The sequence below is a fragment of the Paroedura picta genome, chromosome 11 (assembly GCF_049243985.1).
Source record: "Paroedura picta isolate Pp20150507F chromosome 11, Ppicta_v3.0, whole genome shotgun sequence".
Taxonomy (NCBI): domain Eukaryota; kingdom Metazoa; phylum Chordata; class Lepidosauria; order Squamata; family Gekkonidae; genus Paroedura; species Paroedura picta.
The window spans coordinates 3,242,623-3,267,465 of NC_135379.1; the positions used below are offsets into that span (position 1 = coordinate 3,242,623).

The 24,843-nt window shown below is 50.2% G+C and overlaps 1 protein-coding gene across 7 annotated transcripts in view; it reads right to left on the reverse strand.

Annotated features, from left to right (window-relative positions):
• The window catches only part of ADCYAP1R1 (ADCYAP receptor type I), an 88,120-nt gene that overhangs the window by 23,273 nt on the left and 40,004 nt on the right, over nucleotides 1-24,843 (reverse strand). For all 7 annotated transcript variants that reach the window (XM_077304779.1, XM_077304777.1, XM_077304776.1 and 4 more), the window contains 9 exons: nucleotides 17,676-17,783; nucleotides 13,328-13,363; nucleotides 11,855-11,893; nucleotides 9,505-9,620; nucleotides 8,562-8,659; nucleotides 7,938-8,070; nucleotides 3,534-3,687; nucleotides 1,591-1,651; nucleotides 115-184 (listed from right to left, as the gene is read on the reverse strand). In XM_077304779.1, the coding sequence (XP_077160894.1) occupies nucleotides 115-184; nucleotides 1,591-1,651; nucleotides 3,534-3,687; nucleotides 7,938-8,070; nucleotides 8,562-8,659; nucleotides 9,505-9,620; nucleotides 11,855-11,893; nucleotides 13,328-13,363; nucleotides 17,676-17,783 (815 nt within the window). The remainder of the gene's footprint in view (nucleotides 1-114; nucleotides 185-1,590; nucleotides 1,652-3,533; nucleotides 3,688-7,937; nucleotides 8,071-8,561; nucleotides 8,660-9,504; nucleotides 9,621-11,854; nucleotides 11,894-13,327; nucleotides 13,364-17,675; nucleotides 17,784-24,843) is intronic.

A 24,843-nucleotide genomic window follows, 5' to 3' on the forward strand; every position in this document is an offset into this window, starting at 1 on the left:
AGACACTGGCATGAACCAGCCCTTTCCTTGCACCCTTGAGAACCCAGTGACTTGACAATTCATGCTCGCTGTGATGCCTCCCACACAGACTGTTCTTTTGCCTTGGCGACTTACCATTATGGAGGCCAGCACGGGGCCTTTGATCACCCACCACAGGGCCGTGTTGACGTTTATGTCCCAGCATCTGACACCCATATGGAGGGAAGGGAGCGGGGTTGGGAACCAAAGAGAGAAAAGAGCCATATTACGATGCTGGGTGAATGTAAACACATCTGCTCCCAAAATGATGACTAATATCACGCCTGTTTCATATTTATTTAGCACTAACAGCCACAGAGAACACAGACAGGCTGGGGGAAGTCTTCCCCCCGCTCTCAGGCAGGAGTCTTTCAAACAGTATCAATCCCCTAATTGGTATTTTCTTGTTGGTCCAGCCCTTTTCAAGTGATGCCCCAGAGACTGTTGGATATTGAAAGACAGACTCTACCCTTGCAAGCTATTGGGACACATTTCATTGATCCCTGGACTCCAGCTCCTTATTTCTCACATCTCGAATCCCCGCAACTCCACAGAGCATTTGTGCTTGTAAAGTGTGAGGATTGGTCTTCTGCAGTCCTTTATGGCAGATTTTTGAGAATTCCTCATCAGGAAAGACCCTCCCTCTGCAGCGCTGGACTCCTGAAATTTCGTCTCATAAGAACATAGGAAGAGCACTGCTGGATGAGACCAGTGGCCAACCAGTTCCTTTGGACAGCCAATAACAGGGTAGAAAGACTGAGGCCGTCTCCTGATAATGAGATCAGAAGAGCCCTGCTGGATTAGACCAGTGGTCCATCTATTCCAGCATCCTGTCTCACACAGTGGCCAATAAGTTTCTCTGAAGGACCAGCAACAGGGCACAGAGGCCAAGGTCTTTCCCTGATAAGAACATTAATTCATTCGTTCATTCATTCATTCATTCATTCATTCATTCATTCATTCATTCATTTCTAGACACTCTCAGACTAGCCATCTTGGGGCCAACAGCCTTCTGGCTGAAAGAGACTGGCTACTAGAAGAAGAAGAAGAAGAAGAAGAAGAGTTGGTTCTTATATGCCGCTTTTCCCTACCCGAAGGAGGCTCAAAGCGGCTTACAGTCGCCTTCCCATTCCTCTCCCCACAACAGACACCCTGTGGGGTGGGTGAGGCTGAGAGAGCCCTGATATCACTGCTCGGTCAGAACAATTTTATCAGTGCCGTGGCGAGCCCAAGGTCACCCAGCTGGCTGCATGTGGGGGAGCGCAGAATCGAACCCGGCATGCCAGATTAGAAGTCCGCACTCCTAACCACTCCTAACCACTACACCAAACTGGCTCTACTGAAGGTGCAGCTTCTCTTTGGTCACCATAGATTCTATTCTTCATGAATCTATCTGACCCTTTTAAAGCTGTCTATTCCTGTGGCCATCATTACATCCTCTGGCAGCAAATCCCACATTTTAATCACTTGCTGTGTAATGAAGTATTTCCTTTTGTCCATGTCTCATTCCACCATTCAAGGGGCACCATTTGAATCTGGTCTATTTTAAAGGATAAAGAGGGAGAGACCTACCCAATATCATCAAAGTGAAGTCTCAGGACGGCCCAAACAGTGACACAAATGGTGGGCGTTCCTACAAGAAAAAAAAAAAAGCAGATGACAAGAGTAGAAATTTGTGGATGGTCCTTTGAAGCATTCTACCTGAGTGAGGGACCTCCTTGTATTGAAGGAGACAAGGCCTGAACATCAACTCATGCAGAGATGCAACTGATACCATCATTAGTGGTTTTGGGCTTCAATTGTCTCACAATAGTTCCTTTCTAATGTTCCGTTGCACCCCAGCATATATCTGGGGAATGAAAGAAGATTTTCACATGATTGTCCTAAACTAGATGTTATTCGTTGCTGGCCCAATTTTGAGTAAAGTTTTTCAGGGATGGTGTTTTGACTAAGCTTCCCCATACCTTGGAGCTAGAGGCCAATATATAATTTTATAATTAAAATTTAAGTGAAGAACAATAGATCATATAATTAGTGAAGGACTAGATCCTCAGCAGATACTAGTTGGAAACAACCACTGAAGAAAATGCCCCATTGAAAACGGTACAAATCTGGAAGCCATTTTGGTTGTTTGTTTACCATTAAAGAAGAGATAAGATAAACTGTATTTTTATTTTTATTTATTGTTAAATTATAGCCTGCTGCTAGCATCAGGGTGGAAATTGAAACATCCTCCCCATATTGACTCCTGGTTTGGAAAAATTAGAGAACTTGCATATGATGGCTAAATTCACAAACTTGGTTAATCGAAGACCTCCAGAAGACTTTTAAGAATGTGGGTATGAATATATGAATTCTTTGTATCAATTCATTTTCCCCTTATGTCTATTTTTCTTCTATGTTACTTTTCATATATCTAAAAAAAATTTTTTTAAAGGCATCTCAGTGGTGCTGCTATAGCACTGAAGTCTTATGTTGCTTTAGCAGTATAGCACTCAACCCAAGGCTCCAAGAAAAAGTCCATGGAAGGTCGCACGGCAAAAAGGGGTGGTGGGGAGGCGGCAGTGTAGGAAACACTATGGACATTTGAAGCAGGGCACCACAGTGATGCAATGAAGGGACACAAAATGGAAGAAAGCCATTTCCCCTTGCTCATCCGAGACCAGCAGGTTTGTATGAACAGGGGCAGAAGTTCCCCTAGCAGCTGGCTACTAAAACAGGTCTGTCTGAAATAACAGAAAAATTCTATTAGCAACCACCTACAAAAATGGAACGCCAAAGCAGTTTGAAATGGGCCGGTATTCTACATTCGCCAAAGGAGTCGCCATTGTGGAAACTAAACTGGGACTGCCATGTCTAAAGATAGCCAAGCACAGCTCTTCACCTGAAATGGGCCAAATGCCTCGAAACCCAGGCCTGCCAAGGGAAAAGAATAGGTCGAATCTTCAGAGAAAACAGGAGATTAAAATAGACCCTCGTACAAGGGTCTCTGAGATGGAACAAAGACATGTTACCCGCTAGGCCAGGGGTTCTCAACCTTCCTAATGCCGCGACCCTTTAATACAATTCCTCCTGTTGTGGTGACCCCCAACCATAAAACTATGCACGGGTTCTTTCACAGAAACTAAACTGCAAATGACCAATGGTGTGAAGATCCACGGTTCATGATTGTATATCAATTGTTTTTTTTTCCCCAGGGTTTCTCAGTTCAGTTCTGCCTCTTGTCCCACCATTCCAGTCTCGCTGTTTTCCGCTGTTCCAGACAGACGAATGCTCTGTCTCGATCTACCCCGCAAGGCTGTTGTGTGGATGGTGCCCTCCCACCCCGGCCAAGCTGCTTGCCCTGCCTCAACCCCTGTGAAAGGGTCATTCGACCCCCAAGGGGGTCCCGGCCCCCCAGGTTGAGAACCACTGCATTGGCTGTGCTGTATCTCCCACATCCCCGTGCATGAACATGCAATGACCGTCCCAGGAATAAGCATGCGTTTTCAAGCTCCGGGAGAAAAAGACCCTACCCCAGCCGATGATGGAGTACCAGTAGAAGTATCTCTTCTCCGGAAAGAAGGTCTGCACCAGCAAGGTGAAAAGGTACAAGCCCTCAATGAAGAGCCAGAAATAGTTGGACATGACGCAGTAGTGGAAGAAGACCATCACTGCTTTGCATTCCACCTGGAGAAGAAAAACAGCAGCTTTCAACCTGCCCGTTGGACCCGTATGAAAAGTCTCGTTTTAGGCAATGCACGTGAATACGCATGGAACGGCTTGACATCGAATCGGGGGGGGGGGAAGGAAAGGGGGTGGGGGGAGGAGAAACCGACCCCCCCCCCGATTGAACGAACAACACAAAGATTAAAGAAATCCAAATTTAAGGGCCCGGTAACGCTGAATCTCGGTATTGACAGAAGATGGCTACTTGTGGCGTTTTAAACAAATTTTATGGCTTCATTAATATCTATATGTTTCTAATCGCTATTCATTAATATCTATATGTTTTAATTGCTTATACTATGTGTTAAGTTGCCCTGAGCCCACAGGGAGGGACAGCATAAAATGTAATTGATAACAATAGCAGCAATAACAACAACAAACGTGCTATCAAATACAGGAAAATCCATGCAGGCGAAGAGATGTTATTTATTACAAATCAATTTAAAAAACACTTATAGGCCCAGATTACAACCTCAAATCAGGATAAAATGATACGTTTTTATCAAATTGGAAACTAGCATGGTGTGGTGTTTAAGGGAGGTGAACCCAGTTTGATTTTCCCTTCCTCCTCCATATGAGGCTTGCTGGGTGGCCTTGGGCTAGTCACAGGTCTCTTTTGGGCTGTTCTCACAGAGTTGTTCTGTTAGAGCTCTCTCAGTCCCACCTACCTCACAGGTCCTCTCATGCAGGGGTAGTCAACCTGTAGTCCTCCAGATGTCCATGGACTACAATTCCCAGGAGCCCCTGCCAGCAAATGCTGGCAGGGGCTCGTGGGAATTGTAGTCCATGAACATCTGGAGGACCACAGGTTGACTACCCCTGCTCTCATGGGTCACCAACTGCCTGATCTCAGATGGTGAGAGAAGACCCCAAATAGGGCCTCTAAGGATAACCACAGAGGCTGTGGGATTAGATGGTCCTTCAGCTATGTTGGCTTCAAACCATTTAGGGCTTTGAAATTGTAAGCCACAGAAGATGAGCCAAGAGTGGACTGATACAGTCCCTAAGACCTCCTACCTGGTCACTGTTTACCTGGCCCTTTTAATTGGAAATGCCAGGGATTGAACCTGGGACCTTCTGTGTGCAAAACAGAGACTCTTCCACTGTGCCACAGCCCCTCCGCCCAATTTCAGTTCTGCTCCTTCCTTCCGCAAAGAGAACCCCATGTTTTTTCACTGCATTGTTCCATTTTCAGCTGCCTCACAATGAATTTTTCTTATGAAATGCAGATGTTTCTCAGTCTTAGGGGGGGCATTAATAAAACAGCACTGCGTAAGTACGCATCCTGTACATGCCATAAAAGCCCAAAGTCAAAACAGAAGTACAGCATGTGTGCGTCCCACAAACGAATATGCTAAAGCAGAGCCAAAAAATGGAAAGCCGAAACCGAGTGCGGAAAACCCAAATTTAATATAAATGGGGACAGAAAAGGGAATGTTTATTCACGTCTAACTTAAGATCCATGGCTTGCGCTTGACGTGGGTTTGACAGGCAGCGGAGACAATTTCCGTGATTTTGAAATGGCATATTAATGGGGGGAAAGCAACCTGACCTTTCCTTTCAAATTACATCTAAAAGGATTTATAGGGGGGGGGGTTGCAGGGCGAGGAAATGCCGAAGGCCACTTAGGAGCTGCCGTTCGGAATCACAGTGAAGCAATTTCAGACCTCAGAAGGTGTTGGATGAAAGCACGCAGGGAAACTTCACCATTTCAAGTGTAGGCTGGGAGCCAAGCAACAATGGCTGCTAATTGGCAGACTGAAGTCCTCCAGGCCTCCTTTGAATACAAGAAAGGAACCCAGCTGTGTGCCTGCCCATTGTGGGCCTGCAGAGTAATCCCAAGAAGCCTTTTAAACACCAACGATGGAAGAATGCCGGGAAATTGTTAGGAACGTTCGGAAAAGATGCGCTGTATGGGGTGACCCTCAGAGGTTCGTCGGTCCGAACTCTGCGGAACGAAGGGACGAGAGCTACAGAGCGGTCCAATGTGTGAATTCTCAGAACACCGTCAATGTTCAAGGCCACCCCGCACTCTGTGGCACGTGGAACGTGGCCGGGGGGGGGGGGGGGAGGACTCACGACAGATTGTTCTGTATCAACAGAATGAGTTTAAGGTATTAAGGTTCTCGATTGCTTTTTTTTTTTTTTTGAACACATAATCCTCAAAGCGGTTTACAATGATTTAGAATACCAGTTTAAGTTCGAGTTCTGGCCCTGCCCTGCCTTTCTGATTCCTTAGCCATCGGAACGGGACACAATTCCACTTTTCGTTTCAAATCCGGTAATACCTGAGGGACTAATAAGGTTTCGGGGATATAAGCATTCCAAGGGGTCCGGGGCTTGACTGCACATCAACGTGGCTGCCCTCGGACGCAAACCCCAGCGGCGTTCATCAAGGCTGGCGCCCTGCCGCTTGACTCTGCCAAGTTCGAATCTTTCCTCCTTCCCCAGCAGGAGCCTTCCTCCCAACGTAGCTTGTTTTGCCACTGGCAAAAAAAGACTCCCTCACTAAAGTCTCTCTCTCTGTAGTGAACGACACATTTCCTTGAGAGGAAGCCTCTATAGCAGGGGTAGTCAAACTGCGGCCCTCCAGATGTCCATGGACTACAATTCCCATGAGCCCCTGCCAGCGTTCGCTGGCAGGGGCTCATGGGAATTGTAGTCCATGGACATCTGGAGGGCCACAGTTTGACTACCCCTGCTCTATAGAATAGAGGAAAGCCGTAGATTCCATGGAGGAGAGTAGTAGGAATCATGCGTTTACAAATGGGGACAAGAGAAACTCACAGGGAAATTCCCTTCCGGTTTCTGATACCCTCCCGGCTACCTTTCTGTATCCTTTCCAGTATCCTTCTAAGTCTGATGCACATGGTTCCCCCCTCTCCCCCTCCGTGGCAAAGCTGGTTAGGCTGAAAGGACGAGAGAGCGGCTTGCCCAGGGTCACCCAGTGAGCTTCATGGCAAAAAACCCTAAACCCTAGCCCCTCACCTCCCTCAACATAGCACAAAACTCTAGCCGCTGCATCGTGCTGGCAAGCAGAATTTTTAAACCCACCACTTGCTTGGCACATTTCTCCGTCAAAGGCAAAGGTGCCGTTTCTACGTGAGGAACAGAAAATTATGGATGTTCACAGCATTTTCCATTTTGGAAAGCCAGGACGGCATGCGGGAAGGCTGCCAAACTTCAGATCGGGGTGCGCGTGTTTGTTTTTTTTAACTCTATAAACAGCGGCAAGCGTGACACAAACCGTGCAGCTCCTTCCCAGAAAATATAAGATCCTTGAATAACATAAATTGCAATCAAGAAACCTTGGAGGAAATTAGAACAAGAGGAAGGAGGAGGAGGTTGGAATAAGGAATTGGAGGAAAAGGTGGGCGTGAGGAAGTCAGGCAGGCTCTTAAAGACATGTTTACATTCTTCCCTTGCTGCACTCTTTGAAACACGCATACTGGATGAGAGAGACACTTCTGGGTAGCCAGCTTGGTGTAAGAAGCGCTGGCTTCTAATCTGGCAAGCCAGGTTGGATTCCCTGCCCCTCCACAGGCGGCCAACTGGGTGACCTTGGTCTAGTCACAGTCCTGATAGTGCTGTTCTCACAGAGCAGTCTTGTCAAGGCACTCTGAGCCCCAGGATAGCTGTTGTGTGGAGAGGAAGGGAAGGTGATTGTAAGCCGCTGTGAGACTCTTTGGGAAAAGCAGGGTATAAAAACCAACTCTTCCTATTCTTGTTGTAGACTGTAAGCTAAATATGAGCAGACAGCATGATGCTGTGGTAAAGGAAGCATCTTTGGAAATTTTTAAACAGGGGCTGGAGAGCCATCTGATGGAGAGGCTGATTCTGTGAAGGCTCAAGGGGGTGGCAGCTGACAGTGGAGGAGTGAGAGGGTTGTGTCCTGCATAGTGCAGGGGGTTGGACTAGATGACCCAGGAGGTCCCTTCCAACTCTATGATTCTAGGATTCTATGATTCTATGAAAAGCAGTGAGCTCCTCCTCAATGGCAGTATTGAAGCAGAAGCTGGACAGAGACTTCTCCTGGATGCTGGAGGCTGATCCAGAACTGAGCAGGGGGTGAGACTAGATGGCCTCGAGGACCCTTCCCACTCTAGGATTCTAGGAGTCTACTTCACTGTTGTTTTTTTAAATCGTAAATGTCCGTCCTTCCTCCTTATCAGGTGAGAAACCATTCTGCTTCGGATTCTGGCTGTGCCTACCGTAGAGATGAAACAGTGGTTGCTGTCCTGCTCCGTGTAAAGGACTCCGTCTTTGATGAAGACCGAGATGGCTCGTAGGATGAAGGACACAAAGAGGTTCATGTGGATGAAGTTCCGCGTGCAGTGAAGCTTCCTGGGGACGAGAGGAGAAGACAAAAGCACTCAACGTCTCGATGTGCCAAACAGAAGCGCCTTTCCTAGAAGCCAAACCCAAGAAAAGTGGAAAGAACGTTCCCTGATAAGGAAAGAAATGGCGGCCAGGAGGTTCTACGGCTTCCTCTTTCGAGGGTGGGACTCTGGGTTGGACAATAAACAATCAGGACAGCTAGATTAGAATTCAGTAGCAGCTCAGAGAACAACAAGATTGAGGTGGTAGGAGCTTTTCAGCCTCAATTTGCTTCAGAGAGAGCCTGTTTGGTGGGCCGGAGACCCAGGGTTTGATTCCCCACTTCCCCCCATGAAGCCCTGTTGGGTGACCCTGGGATCTGAGCTCCTTCAGCCCCACCTCCCTCACAGGGTGACTTTTGTGGGTATTCCAGATGCATCGGATCTGGTTTTCCGTCATTGAAGACGAGCCTGGCTTCCTCCCCACCCAGGCCACCTCAGTCTCTCACGCCCACTCACCGGAAGCGACACAGGATGACCATGGCAGTGGTGAGCGACACCAGGGAAGTGCTGTAGCCCACGGTGTACAAGGCCTTCACGGAGAGGTAATAGTAATCCTGAGGAAGTCAAGCCACAACGGAAGCGTTAGGAGAGGATCCCCCGTAGCTCAGCAGCAGAGCAATGCTTGGCATGCAGGAGGCTCAAGTCCCCCTGACCCCAAGGTCCTCAGGACCTCTAGGGAGGACACCACTGAGCTAGCAGGGACAAATACACCCACTTTCTAGAAGGTCATTTTGCATAGCCTTATTCTGAGGAGGGCTGACTCAGCGGAAGAAGGTCCTATGTTCCATCTCTGGTGTATCCAGGTAAGGTTCCTTTGCTCCCATCCTCTTGAGCATGAATTCGCTCATGATTTCTATACCTGGGAGGGGGCGGAGCCTACACGCCTACTGCCTAAAAATGCCTCCTGTCCCCCCGCCCTCCCCCTGAGTCCTCCTTGAGCCTGCCTGTTAACACGAGTGGTGATGTCCTTTCTAGTGACGTGGTGTGTGGCAGGGAAGCGTGGCCAGGTGCCTCAAAGCCTGAAAAGTTATTTCAGGGGCTCCTCCATGGTCAGGAGGTTGGAAAAGGCAGGCCCAGGCTAACCTGACCCCTAAGCAACAGCTGCCCTGGTTAGTTCTCAGAAGGGAGGCCTCCAAGGAATATCAGGGACACGTCATGGAGGCCGGCAATGGGCAACCAGTTCTGATCACCTCTTGCCTTGAAATCAACACCAGGGGGCGCCGTAAGTCGCCCGCAACTTCCTGGCGCTTTGCAGTCCCGCCCCTCTCCTCCAAAAGTTCAAAATGGCCGACTTCTCCGATGCACTGCGGCTGAGCGCCACTGTTACGAAGATTCGGTATTCAAAAATTTGGCGGTGGAATGCCGACGCCGTCCGCCCCTCGGCCGCTTTCCAGCCTACCTGGTCCTTGTCCATTGTATCGTTCTCGTCGAATCCACAGGCATCGTAGTAATGGGGGAAAGGTTCGGACCAGCCGACCTCCGTGCAGTTCCTGCTGATCTTTAAATCAGACCCACCTGCCGGTTCAAGCGGGGAACGGGGCAGCTTTAGAAAAGGGCCGCACGGTGAATAACACTTGAGCATGGAATTGGGGTCCCTGTGGGTGGGCAGGTAGCTGTGAATCTCCTGCATTTTGCAGGGGGTTGAGCTAGATGACTCTGGAGGTCCCTTCCAACTCTATGATCCTATGAGTCTAAGCTGGCTCTCAAAAGAGTCCTTGATGATTCCGTTGTCTTGAATTGTGACCCACCTGCGGGACGAGGGGTGGGGGAGGGGCTCCTGGTCTTTATGAGCCTTCAGGCTGCTTCCGAGTCCGACTTAGGGTGACCCTATCAGTGAATGACCTCCAAAACGTCCTGTCTTTCACAGGCTTGCTCGGGTTGCTGGCGTCGATCTATCTGTCGTTGGGTCTCGGAGCCAGTGTGCTGTCATGGTTGAGACCAATGGCCTCTAATCTGCTGAGCTGGACTTTAATTCTCCGCTCCTCCAGATGAAGCCAGCTGGGTGATTTGGGGGCTAGTCCCAGTCCTGTTAAAACTGTTCTCCCAGAATAGTTCTGCCAGAGCACTTTCAACCTCACCTGCCTCACAGGGTGTCTGGTGTGGGGAGAGGAAGGGAAGGCGGTGGTAAGCTGCTCCGAAACTGCCTTGAGTAGTGAAAAGCAGGGGATAAAAAACAACGTTCCTTCTTCTTCCTCTTTTCCTGCCGCCACTCACAACCACAACGCCAAGCTGCCTTTCACTCTGCCAGGGCCCATACAGGTGTGGAGGCAGCATGATGCAGGACTTTGTTCAAGAGCAGGGGTAGTCAACCTGTGGTCCTCCAGATGTCCATGGACTACAATTCCCATGAGCCCCTGCCAGCATTCGCTGGCAGGGGCTCATGGGAATTGTAGTCCATGGACATCTGGAGGACCACAGGTTGACTACCCTTGTTCTAGAGGAAACGCTAGGGAAGATCTATCAGAAGCGTGTCTTGCCCAAATCCTGGGCATGACTCTTCCACTCCAACCCCCCCTACCCCCGCCCTGGTGAGGAACTTCCTGTCGAGCATTTCCCCATGAAGGTCGGGCCCTGGTGCTATTGTCAGTGGCCGGCTGCCGGCGCTCTCCCCGTAATGAAAAAATTCTTCTGCCTTTTTCACGGCAGCCATAAAGGGACTGAAAATGAAATGAGTTCAGACTGAAGGATGGTCCAGCACAAAGGGAGCTACGTCTCAGAAATTAATGTGTTCTGCAAAAGGCCAGATGCGCGAGGGCGTTCAAGGGCACATGGCAGGTCGACACGCAGTGGCATAAAACTTTCCCTCATCTTTGTTTTTTTTTGTTTAAATGAGAAGGAGGCTTGGGAGGCTGCAGTTCGGAGCGGAGAATGGCGAGTGAGAGGGTCTTATTATCCATTCTGAAGTCTTGTTGTTTCCCCACTCGAAATAGCCCGAGGTATTCCTTTGGAGTGGGGAAACAACAAGAGGGCTGAACACTCTGTGAGACCGAAGGCTGGATTGGATGGACCCCTGGCCTGATCCAGCATGGTTCTTTTTATGTTCTTATCCCTCATGCATAAGACAACGTTCTGCAGGGAATGGATCCCCCTCACTGGCAGTCTTCAAGCAAAGGCTGGATGCACACTTTTCTTGGATGCTTTAGGATGCTTAGGGCTGATCCTGCGTTGAGCAGGGGGTTGGACTAGATGGCCTTTATGGCCCCTTCCAACTCTATGATTCTATGATTCTATGATTTCATGCTACCATCTCAGTCTGCAGATATGAGAGGGAGGGAGCTCTTTGCCTTTGGCACACCATGCTCCCGAGCGTGCAAGCATATCAACCACGAGCTGATGCGGCCCTTGTTTTCGGTCAGCATCGGGGATGTAGCAACGTCGTGCCCTTGTCCCTCCTGGCCGACGGGATGGAGCAAGCCGCGCTTTGGGCCTGGAAAGGAGCGCCATGCGCAATTCGGAAGCAATTCGTGTGCCCTTGCTTCCTCTGACAGGCGTTGCTGGTGATCCACCACTGGGAGGGGGGGGGGATTCGGTGACTGGAAAATTGCTGTTACAGCGAGAAGTATAATTTATAATTACGTCCCTGCTAGATCGTAGCAGTCGAGGATTCATGCTCATAATACCCGGCAAAGTAATAGGCTGCCAAGTTTACCACTGTAATTAGAATCGATTAGGAAATTAATATCAGCTCAGCTTCAGCCTCAAATCCCTTCCTCGCGAGAGGGAAGCATTACGGCATCGCTTTTCCTTACCTAGCAGTTCGTCGGCGCTGTCCAGGAGTTCCAGATCGCCTGCAAAGCAGAGAAATACAGAGAGCATTGCCATCTGGCCCTTCTTTAGGGGAGGAGCGTGGCTCGGGGGGAGAGCCGCTGCTTGCCACGCAGAAGGGTCCACGTTTGATCCCTGGCATCTCCAGTTAAAAGGAACAAGCAGGAGGGGATGTGGAAGGCCCCTATCTGAGACCCCAGAGGGCTGTGCCAGCCTGAGGAGATAACGCTGGACTCAGTGGCTCAAGGGTCTGATTCAGTACAAGTACAGCTTCAGGTGCTCATGTCTTCAGCTCCTCTGGCCGGCTGCAGCTGTCCTGGATCTCAAGGTGAGGTCTTTTGCATGGATCATTTAAAGCAGGGTTGTCAGGGACTGAACCTGGGACCATCTGCATGAAAATCCTTCATCCCTAAGCTATAGTCTTTCTTTCTTTCTTTCTTTCTTTCTTTCTTTCTTTCTTTCTTTCTTTCTTTCTTTCTTTCTTTCTTTCTTTCTTTCTTTCTTTCTTTCTTTCTTTCTTTCTTTCTTTCTTTCTTTCTTTCTTTCTTTCTTCCTTCCTTCCTTCCTTCCTTCCTTCCTTCCTTCCTTCCTTCCTTCCTTCCTTCCTTCCTTCCTTCCTTCCTTCCTTCCTTCCTTCCTTCCTTCCTTCCTTCCTTCCTTCCTTCCTTCCTTCCTTCCTTCCTTCCTTCCTTCCTTCCTTCCTTCCTTCCTTCCTTCCTTCCTTCCTTCCTTCCTTCCTTCCTTCCTTCCTTCCTTCCTTCCTTCCTTCCTTCCTTCCTTCCTTCCTTCCTTCCTTCCTTCCAGTTAGGGCAACACTGCATGTTCCATTCCGTAATGAGTCAGGCCACGGCCATTTTGATTTGGTGTAAGGCCACAGCTTCCTCTCCTCCCCCTGAGGGCTGCCAATTCCAGGTTGTGACATTTCTGGAGATTTTGGCGTTGGAGCCTGGGGGAGGGAGGACTGAGGGAGGAGCTTCACAGGGGTGTGATGCCGTAGAGCAGGGGTGGCCAAACGGCGGCTCTCCAGATCTCCATGGAGTACAGTCCCCACGAGGCCTGGCCAGCACATATTGGCAGAGGCGCATGGGAATTGAAGTCCATGGACATGGCAGGGGATCATGGGAATTGTAGTCCATGCACATCTGGAGAGCTGCAGTTTGGCCACCCCTGCTATAGAGTCTACCCCCTGAGACTGCCACTTTCTCCAGGCGGACGGATCTCCATTCTCTGGAGATCTGTTGTAATTTCGGGTGAGCTCCAGGCCCCAGCTGGAGGTTGGCAACCCCACGCTGGGGTCCAAAGCCGACTTGAGCCCTTGTGGGCCTTGAAAATGCCATCCCACCCACCTGCTGTGTGGCTGTGGGGAAAGTGAGGTGGATCAATGTAGTTTGGCCATCCCCTCCCCTGCCCTCCCCAAGGGGCATCCCTCCTAGGATAACACCAGAACGCCATCTTACCTGGCTGCGCATAAGCCATGCTGCTCACGTCCTGCCCTTTAAGAAAAGAAAAGAACACACCGGGTCAGATCTCCTCCACAGAAATAATCCATAAAAACACACCACGGAACTGAACATCGATCCCTCCCCTGTTCTAGGCTCCCATTTTCCTTTCTTCCAGCTGGGCGTGTGGTTAGGAGCACCTACTTCTAACCTGGGGAGCTGGGTTTGCTACCCCACTCCTCCACACGCAGCCAGCTGGGTGAACCTGGGCCAGACACAGTTCTGTTCTTGCAGAGCTGTTCTCGCAGAGCAGTTCTCTCAGAGCTCTCTCAGCCCCACCTACCTCACAGGGAGCCTGTTGTGGGGAAAGGAAAGATGGTTGCAAGCCGCTTTTCCCTATCCCCTGGATAGGGGAAAGTGGAGCATAAAAACCAGCTCTTCTCCATTTAACTACACACACACACACACACACACACACACACACACACACACACACACACACAGGTCTTGAATGGGCAGTTGACTTACCTATTCCCCAGCCCTCCATTTTACCTTTTTCTTCTTGCAGTCTTCCCTATTTCCTGCTTTCAAGTCTGTCGGAGGTCATTCTACACACAACAGAGGACCTTACATTCTTCGGGGGACTTTGCATTCCACCTCGGCAGCCTTTCATTTCACCACTAGATGATGCTGGGCCCTCTGCAGATTTCCTCACTTTGCTTTGTATAAAAGGCTGGACACGTTTCAGAAGCATCCCTAACCTGAAAAGCCCCAGAATGGTTTATTCCGATTTTGCCCTGTGAACAGGACCTCTTCCGTTCTGGAGTTCAGAATTTGTTAATGAGTTTGAAAGTCTTTGGAAGGAGTCTAAAGTAGGCATCGACAAACCGGCTCTCCAGAAGTCCATGGGCCATTCATTCATTCATTCATTCATTCATTCATTCATTCATTCATTCATTCATTCATTCATTCATTCATTCATTGGCCTTCCAGGGCACTCCCTCGTGGCTGATTGCCTCAGGGCAGTGTATAACATAGGATTGGCTGGACAGTCAACATAAAAACCAAGATACATAAATAAAAGTACTACTAAAACCTTCAAAAACATAAATAAAGAGACCGCTTGTCCTTTAAGCGGGGGAAAGGAAGGAGCAGGGAGGAGGAGGCCCCCATCAGATGTTTCAGCTATTCTTTCTGCTGGCCTCAGCTCTAAAATTGGCAGAGCTGGCAGGGGCTGCCAGGGGCTCATGGGCATTGTAGTCCATGGACATCTGGAGAGCCACAGTTTGGCCACCCCTGCACTAGAGCTTCTACGGTGCTTTTAGGTTTCCTCCATCAGGCACAAGTGAAGTGAGTTTAAATTCTCTAATAGCAACAAAACTGACGGAGCTTCAGAAAGCAAATCCGCAGAATGAATGCAATAGAATGGGCAAGTTGGGAACTGAATTCGGGCTTTGCAGGCCAGTATGCAGAACTTGTCTCTCCTGCAGTGGGTGCACAAGAACATGCTGCATTTGGGGCCTTTTGGGAAGAAAGGTGAGCAAATCCCCCCCAACAACCCAGATTTGAATCCGGCAGTGCTTTAGGAACCAGAAGATTTCCGAGGTTTGAGAGAGGCTGAGAATATATGGCCAACCCAAGGTCACGCAGCAAGCATCCATGGGTGGGTCACCGATATCCGAATCGCGATTTGGCAATTCAGCCATGACTCAGCCAGTTTAAAGGAAGGGGAGGGGTGAGAGAGAGCCCCAAGGAGCTGATCTGTCACGATCCCTGCTTGGTGGATCCTTTAAATGGATCCCCGCTTGCTTTCTTAGGCAGCAGAGATGCTCTCTACTTCCTGGGACGATGGGGGAGGGGCACGTGACAAAATTCTGACTGTTTCAGATTTGGCTGAACTAATTTGGCCAAAACCGACTGAGTGAAGGGAGTTTGAGGGTGATCCAGATTCGACTGAATCAATTCTGGCGGAATGCAAAAACGGTCCAGTTTCTGTGTTTTTCCGTGCACGTGCCTACTCTCCACAGGTCTGCTTGTGAATCCAAAGATCTCAGGAGCGTTGTGGGAAGGGAGGTAGAAGCAGTGGGCCAGGAGGGGTGGCCGATCAGAACTGAAGAGAGGAGCAGAGAGGAGTCGGGGAGAGACTGCTTTGGTTGCAGGTTGCTCTGGCAAGAAGGAGGCAGAGGAATCGGGCCGTTAGAAGGACAGAACAGGAAAGGAGAGGATCCAGTAGGAAAGATTGCCAGCAAAGAAAGGTGGAGTGGAGAGTTCAGTGGGAGTTCAGTGGGCTCATAGAAGTGCTCAAAAAGTGCTCTTAGTGGCAGAGCATCTGCTTCGTGCATCCTGAGCATCCAGCAGCAAATGATATGAAAGGTTTCCACTCTGAGAGTCAGAATAGCCCGTGCTGATCTTGGTAGTCCAAGGCAGGGATCCTCAACCTGTGGTCCTCCAGAGGTTCATGGACGACAATTCCCATGAGCCCCTGCCAGCATTTGCTGGCAGGGGCTCCTGGGAATTGTCGTCCATGAACCTCTGGAGGACCACAGGTTGAGGATCCCTGGTCCAAGGGGTCTAACTCAGGACGAGGCCTCGCTCTACTTTCAACCACTCCAGTGTGACCGGTCGGATCCAGCAGGGCTCTACCTCTGTCCGGATGAAATGCAGCTGGGGGAAAGGGAACAGGACAACAATAAAGAAGCAGATGACCCTTATGATGGAGATTTCCAGGTCGACCCAGCAGGGCTGAGACGACGGCCTGTACGGACCTGGATACGAGACGTGCCTAGCGGGGTGGAGGATCCCGTGCCTCGAGGGCTGGCCCTTTGGGGTTTTGCTTCCCTTGCCTGAAGTGGAGTCGAAGCCATGGTCCCCCCCTCTCTCGCTGTGTCTGTCGGCATGCTTCCATCCAGAGCTTTGGCTGGTGTTGCTGAAGAGCCCCTGCGCCCCCCCCCCCTCCGGCATCGCAAGGAGCAAATGTACTTATCATTTCCCAAAGATTTCATCCGTTACCATGGAGACGCTGGCCCGCCGTTCGTGATGGGGAAAGAACCCATAAGGACGCGTGTGCGATCGCATCTGCGGATCGGCCCCACCTGAACGGCGGAAACGAGGACTTTTCTCCTCCAACCAGCCATCTTGCTTGGGTCCTCCGAGGAGGGCATTAAATGCCATGTTGTTGAAAAGCTGATCCCCCCTACAGAATAGGAACTAAGCCAGGCCTTATCCAGGCCGGGAGTTGAGCAGGTCACGTCATCCCTGAACTGCACGACTTGGAGCGGCAGCCTCTAATCTGGAGAACCGGGTTCGATTCCTGACTCCTCCTCCACATGCAGCCAGCTGGGTGACTTTGGGCCAGTCCCAGTTCTCTCAGAGCTCTCTCAGCCTCACCTATCTCACAGAGCGTCTGTTGTGGGGAGGGGAAGGGAGAGCGATTGGAAGCCGCTTTGGGATGCCTTCAGGTAGTAAAAAGCGGGGTACAAAAAATATATATTTTTCTTTCTCTTCTCTAAATTACCTGAATCAGAGAGAAGGGTTCAAGTCTAGTTGTTTCCTTAATGTGCTAGTTGGCCATGCCAGCATGGTGTGGTGTACCGGACACTAATCTGGAGAAACGGGTTTCATCCCTTACTCCTCCAGATGCAGCCACTTGGGTGAGCTGAGGCTATTCACAATCCCTTGGAGCTATTTTTGCAGAGCAGTTCTCTTAGAGTTCCCTCAGCCCCAGAAAGCAGTTCTCTTAGAGTTCTCTCAGATGTTTGTAAGCTGCTTCAGGACTCCTTTGGAGAGTGAAAAATAGGCTCTTCTCTCTACTTCTTCTGTGTGGAGAAGTTTTGACATGGGTAATATCCGATAACTGTTTATGCTTTAAGACCTCTGGTTACAAGTTTATATTGACAATAAGGAAAAGGCATGGTGACTCTGGGAATGCAAGGTGCGTATAAACAGGGTCTCTCCAAGAAGACTTCAGCCCAAATGGTCCTGAAGACTTTGTCCAGATGGTCCATAGCCAGGGGTGGTTTAACTGTGACCCTCCAGATGTCCATGGACTACAATTCCCATGAGCATTCTCTGGCAGGGGCTCATGGGAATTGTAGTCCATGGACATCTGGAGGGCCACAGTTGGACCACCTCTGGTCCATATTGACAATGTACTGACAACTACATGACATATTGTCTCTCCATATTGAAGAAGATCCATTGTGGCAGGAGGAAAGAAGAACGGTGGGGCGGTAAACCTCAGAGGGATTGGCCTCCCCAAGCAGCTGCCTTCTACTGAGTCAGAGTATTGGCTTCTCAAGGGCAGTATTGGCAGCTCAGACTGGGAGACCCTTTCTGGGGGTGAAGGCGGAGGGATCAGGCAACGTACCATCTTCGATGTTGAGCATCATGAAGAGGTCGGGGCATCTGACGTAGACGACCTCGCCAATGTAGGCTGGCTTCCAACAGGTGATGTTATCCCACATCCCTTGGCAGTCTGCAGAGGAGAAAGGGCAACCCGTTAAGCCACAAAGGATTCTGACTTCCTGATGAGACTTCATTTTTAATCATTAGCGGCTTGACTTCCTGGAAGCATTTCACTCTGAGCTTTCTGCCCAACTGAGGGATTCCTCAAGGCGATGAATAATTCATCGGTACGTACAACAATGAACCAAAACATCCACTTGAAGGAAGGTCAAGCAAGCCAAGCAGGAAACAAACTTCGCCCACTAGGGGGCGATGAGGAGAGAAGGAGGCAGGCAAATCTCAGGAGGGGAATCTCATAATTTTGGGGCCGCCACCAGGAAGACCTTTTCCCAGGTAACCAGCCATCTAGCCTCAGATTGTGGCATCACCTGGAACCGAACCCCTGTTAGATATCAGTTGCAGCATCTCAGCCAAACTTCCTCCCGGGGTGAAGAATGACAGGAACAGTTTTGGTTCTCCGTTTGGGAGAACGGCAAGGTCTAATTGAAGTGAACATGCAAAGAAAGACAACAAACAGTCCTAGCAAATGAAGGATTAGAAGGAAGAAGCCAATAAAAAGACAGATATGTTCAATGATATTGTAAGCCCCAAATTCCACCCACTCCTGGCTCTCCCCCTCCAAAGTCCCCAGGTATTTCCCAACCCAGAGTTGGCAACTCTATGTGGAGGAGTGAGGAATCAAACCCGGTTCTCCAGGTTAGAAGCTGCGGCTCTTAACCAGGACACCTCGCTGACTCTCAAGGATCTGACCATCTCTCTCTGAGAACAGGATTCTGAGTCTGTGAAAGAGCCTTGTCCGCAGGGGTAGTCAAACAGCGGCCCTCCAGATGTCCATGGACTACAATTCCCATGAGCCCCTGCCAGCGAATGCTGTAGTCCATGGACATCTGGAGGGCCGCAGTTTGACTACCCCTAAGCTAGAGTGGGGAACCAAACTGAGATGGGGTTGGATCGGAAGACTACTTCCCATATTGCCCTAATAGCCATAAAGGATCTGCGTGCGAATCCTATCCCTATGGCTCTGAATGGAGCTATAACCAGTCCTGAAAAACCAGGCAGATTTTAAAAGGACAGCCACGGGAACCAGAAGGTTAAAAAGAAAAACAAAAAAAAGCCAGAGGGGGACCAGAGATGGACTCCACCAATAAATAGGACAAGATCTAGAGAGCCGTCTCTTTGAAAGTACATTGTCCATCGATAGGAGGAAAACCAGAGAGACGGCATTAGAGGCCGCCAAGCCACAAGCCTCCGCCTCCATCCGCCCTCGACGCTTTCTCTCCTTTTCATCCTCCTCTTTGGGGCTTGAATGCAACCTCTTCACAATTTCCCTTTGCTAAGCAGCTTAGGGGAAGAGAAAAGCTTCCTTTGGAAGCGCAGCTCAGAGAGAGAGACAGAGAGACAGAGAGACACAGAGAGAGAGAGAGAGACAGAGAGAGAAACCCAGTACAACGGAGCTATGAATGAACCTGCGAAGGTCTCTTTTTGTAGGACTGTTTTTATATTCCCCCCCCCCCAAAAAAAGATGGGGAGTTGCGTGTCACTCAGTGTTTTCGGCAACAAAGATATGCAGACATTCGGACTCAGTTGCAAAGGAGGGACCAACGAACGGCGGACGCAAAGAGCCTGTTAAAGGAGGCCAGCCTGCAGGAGAACAGCTAGATTCGAATCCGGTCGGACCTTAGAGAGTTTGGGGGTGTAACAGGATCCCCAGGTCCAGGTTGGGAAACTCCTGGAGATTTGGGGATTCCTGGGGAGGACGGAGGCCTCAATGGGCTACAACGCCCTGGAGTAGGCCCTCCCAAGCATCCTTTTTCTCCAGGGGAACTAAACTCTTTAGGCTGGAGATGAGTTGTGATACTCGGAGTCCCCCCAGGTCCCACCTGGAGGCTAACCAAGCAAACAACATAGGGAGCATGGACCATGCACTAGGCAAACAGAAACTTAGAGGTCCGTGTAAAACCGACTACCAAACTAAATAATGTAGACTAGCCTTGCTGTAAACCCCCAGAAGTGGTTGAGATGGTGCAGAATAGGGTAGGGAAGCAGAGCTACATCCATGCCCACCTGAGGCCCCTCCCCTTCCCGCCCCCTCCGGGCCCGTCATTGGCCATTTGGGGAGGGGGGGCAGGTCAACATGACCAAATATGGTCCTATCAGCCTCTAAATGTTTAAGGAATTTTTAAAAGCCCTCAAGAACCCCCCAGGGTGTCACAAAACCCTGGTTGAGAAAGCCCGATATAGACAATACAGAGTCTCTTGCGGCAAGAATATATTAATGAGCAATACCATGAGTACATCAACCAAAATGAACCGTCAGCACGGGCTTTAACAAGCCGATAAAACGTTCACAACAGATAGTATAGCCATAAACCATAATAAACAAGAGACAAATAATCCAGAGAAGGAGAACAGAACGTGAGCACCGCTTGCAGGCCAAATGCCACACCAAGAAGGCTGCCTCATCTTCTCACAACAAAACAGGATTCTAGGAGAATTCACATCCAATGAGCATTTTGCCCCACATCCAGCTTCTTCAAGGGGCAGGCCAGGACTGCAAAGTCGTAGAAGTCTATGAATCAAAGAAGGCTCCTAATGACTCAGCGCTAATAAATCTTCAAGAACAGGACTGGTTTTTCCAAATTAAACAGGGGAAATGGCCTTTTTGTGGGAAAAAAACCTCAGCCTGCCAGAATTCCTCACTATGTACTCATTCTATTGTTCATTAATATATCCTTCTTGTAAGATACCTTTTTTGGTTCGGTAGCCAGATTTACACCCACCTGGAGGTTGGCATCCCTAGGGTATTAGCCTTAAAAAGCTCTTTACCTGGCTGTTTTAATTTCATACCCCCCCCCCAAAAAAAAAAACATGTTGGTTTCAAAGCTGCTCCTGGACTCGATTCTAGTAGTTTCCTGTGTCCTTTCAGGTGGGTCGTCACGTTGGTCTTCAGGAGAAGAGCTAGATGCAAGTCCGTTCACAGCTAAGAGACTCGCTGGATTTGGGGTATATACGTTTTTGAGAGTGAACACTCTATATCTGATGAAGGAAGCTCATGCCTCTGAGGCACTCCGGGACTTGAATCAAGCCTGAGGGATCTCCATCTAAGGGCCCATCTAGAGGGGACACCCTAGGAAAGTGCTGGAGGTGGAAAGTGGCATCAAGTCCCAGTTGGCTTATGGGGTCTTCAGGACAAGGGATCTCCAGAGGTGAGTGGCCCTTGCCAGCCTCTGTATGGCAACACTGGGGTTTTCAACTGGAGCAGGAGAGAGGAAGGGTAGTCAAACTGCAGCCCTCCAGATGTCCATGGACTATAATTCCCATGAACCCCTGCCAGCATTTTCTGGCAGGGGCTCATGGGAATTGTAGTCCATAGGCATCTGGAGGGCCACAGTTTGACTACCCCTGGTCAAAAGAGTGTGCCAGGGGCAGTTACACAAAAAGCCACACCGGATTGTCGCCAAGAGGGGAACTGGGTGAGATTTGCCCCCTCCTCTGTCTTTTGCTGATGAAAAAACAAACCAACCAGGATCTCACTCCTCTAAAGCACAAATACCATCACAGACGGCATGCATTTTAGGGGGGGAATTCCCCATGAGGAGATCAGGAAAAGATGCTGAATTTAAGGCTTGATTTTGCGCAAAGCCAGCACCAGGCATTTCATCCAGAAAGAGCAAGAACAAGAAATACGAAAACATCCGTGCTTCGGTTGCAACCCCCTCCCCCAGAATCTTCCGAATTGCCACTTCTAAATTTGCGCTTCCAAATTCCAGTCTTCCTCCCTGGACGTTCCCATTATGCTCTCCCTATTCCTGACCGCCAGCTTAAAATGTGCAGGAGGAGAGTGAGGAACAAGCGCAAGGATGCCAGCTAGCACAGGATGGATATTTTACCTGTGGACACGGCTCGTGAATCATTTTGAGTGTGTGGCTGCATTACGGCTGCCTGCTTGTTTCTCCGTTGGAAGGCTGACGATTTTAACAATGGGGTGTCCGGTGACGTCAAGCGGGAAACCGATAAAAGCGGTGGGGGCTGTGAATGGGGTCAAATGCAGGATTGTTTCAGCTCCTTCTCCTGGGCAGAGGGTGTGCCAGGCAGGGCACCTTCCTCAATAACCAGGGACTAACACCCTCTTGGGTATGACGGCAGGCAATGCGGAGTATTCTGAGCTGTTGTACAATAACAAGGTGGGACGTCAGTCCCTGCCTCAAAGTTCTCTTACCCGGAGGCAGACGTGGTTCATAAAACAGGCCAATTGACTAGGGCAGGGGTCCCCAACGTGGCGCCCCTAGTGCCCCACAGCGCCTGACACTTTTATCGGAGCCCGCTGAATGTTTTTAGAAAATGAGGAGCAGCAGTGGGCCTTTGGCACAGCAGAGTTTCGGAATGGCTACTGGGAAATCTGACGGGAAGAAGAGCTGGTTTCTATACCCTGCTATTCACTACCCAAAGGAGTCTCAAAGAGGCTCACAATCGCCTTCCCTTTCCTCTTCCTCTGTGAGGGAGGGGAGGCTGAGAGAGCCCTGAGATTACTGAAGAAGAGTTCGTTCTTATATGCCACTTTTCTCTACCCGAAGGAGTCTCAAAGCGGCTCACAATCGCCTTCCTGCCTCTCCCCACGACAGACACCCTGTGAGGGAGGGGAGGCTGAGAGAGCTGTGCGGGAACTGCTCTGCGAGAATAGCCCTAGCAGGACTGCGACTAGCCCAGGGTCACCCAGCTGGCTGCATGTGGAGGAGCGGGGAATCAAACCCGGATTTCTAGATTAGAAGCTGCTGCTTTTCACCACTAAATCAAGTTGCTTCTCTGGAGGTAGACAGAGGGCGAGCTGGCGGGGCGGGGGCAGTAACTGCCAGGAAGGGCTGGCTAGAACCGAAGATCCATAAGAAATAAAAGCTGTGATTGTGCGAAACCAGCCAAGGTTGGGATTAAGGCAATAAGCAAGATCCGGGAATTGCCGTAAAGGAGCACACAAATGCAAGACTTAACAAAGAGACCAGGCCCAGGAATCAGAGGGCATCCCTACGCATCAAGTGAGGAGAGACGGGGACACGAAGCATGAATCAACCCCCCACCCCCCCACCCCCCCACTTCCTTCTTCAGGGCTCGTATTCGAAAAGCCAACCCTTCCTGCAGCAGCGAGAAAAGCTCCCCTTTCATCTCCCCTCAATAGCTCTGGAGAAGGCCAGGCAGGTGCCAAGCCATTTGCATCACCCAAATATTTCACACGTGGGAAAATGGCCTTTTGAAAGGGCGGGCTTGCTTATCGGCCACTGGGAAACCACAGCCCCCCCCCCCCTTTGCTTAAAGCCATCCAAGTTAGTTGTGTTATTCTTCCCGGCCCTTGGAGGGAGATTCTGAGCTCAGGCTGGGAGACGCGGGTTTCTTTGTCCTCTCTTTGGAACGGCAGCAAGAACCACAAAAAAAGCATTGGCTAAAGTGATGTTGCAACGGCCATCAATGCGCCAGGCTTGGCTGAGCATGCCAGAGAGAGAACAGGCCAAAAAAGAGAAAAGAAAGAGCAACTTTTGCAAAATAAACGCAGGGAGAAAGGCCTGATTACTGTGCTGGGGGGTTCAACGAGAAAGAGGAGACCTGCTGATTTTTAATACCCCCCTTTTTATTATTTGACGGAATCTCAAAGCAGCTTCCGATCGCCTTCCTTTCCTCTCCCCACAAAGGACATCCTGTCAGCTAGGTGAGGCTGAGAGAGCTCTGAGAGAACTGTTCTGTGAGAACTGACTAGCCCATGGTCACCCAGCTGGCTGCAGGTGGAGGAGGAGTGGGGGCTCAATCCTCAAGCTCCAGATGAGAGTCCATTGCTCTTAACCGCTACACCACGCTGGCTCTCTGGAAGGCCATGGCTCGGATGGCGAATCTGGTCTACAGAAGCTCCCAGGTTACAGGTAGAGATTGGAAGCTCTGGACTGAGAAATACCTGGAGATTTTTGCGGTGGAGCCTGAAGAGGGCAGAAAAACCCTTGTGCATGTGTGTGTGGTGGTGGTTCGGGGGGGGGGGCACGCCTTCCCTGTTTATTGGCAGATTATTGATCTGGTTTGGATCATTGTCCCTGAAATGCCTGGCAGGAGCTGTTCTTCGTTTGCCTCTGGTCTCCTTTTGAGAGCTGCCTGTCATGTTATAAAATGTAATTAAATTTTTGAAAGGTCACAGTGTGTTTGGGATCCGGGAGGGGAGCCATGACAGTCCTGTGGGTGACTCCATTCTCGGGGAACATAAACCAGGACGGAAAGCCATTCAGGACTCTCTTGACCCTGGCTTGCACAAGCACCTTCCATGACTGGACCTTCAAATGTACTTCCCTCTCCGAGGTTCTAAATGGACAGAAAAGGCATCCACGGAAGGTACTGCTTGCTTCATGCCAGCCCAGTTCTTCTGAGCCTGGCCTTGGGGGGGGAGGGGCAAGTCTCCAGCTCCTCCTGGGTTTCTCCAGGTAATGAACAGGGTTTACAGCTGCCCCCACCCCACCCCAACCAGCTACTGGGAAGGGATGGGGTGGGAGAGAGTTGTCAAATCCCGGGTGGGAAACTCACAGAGATCTGGACATGGAACCCAGAGAGGACGGGGCACTCAGCGGGCTACAGTACCCTAGAGCAGGGGTAGTCAACCTGTGGTCCTCCAGATGCCCATGGCCTACAATTCCCATGAGCCCCTGCCAGCGTTCGCTGGCAGGGGCTCATGGGAATTGTAGGCCATGGACATCTGGAGGACCACAGGTTGACTAGCCCTACCCTAGATCCCCCCCTCCAGTGCTTCCTTATTCTCCAGGGGATCTGAACACTGATGTCTGCAGATTCTGGGGGGATCCCCAGGTCCCGCCAGGAGGCTGGCACCCCAAGCAGGGAGGGACAGCCAAGAGCTTAAGAAGCAGCTGATGAATCAAGAGAGCTGAGAACACGAGAGAGGCGGCATCTGGGAGATCTCCCGGCACGATCCAGAAATATGATTTTGGAAAGCCCCCAGGATGAAATGCTTGGGAGACAGCTGTTACTTGGAGCCGGAGCGTCGTTAAAGCAGGGCCGTCCGAAGCAAGCAGAGATCCTTCTGGCTCCTA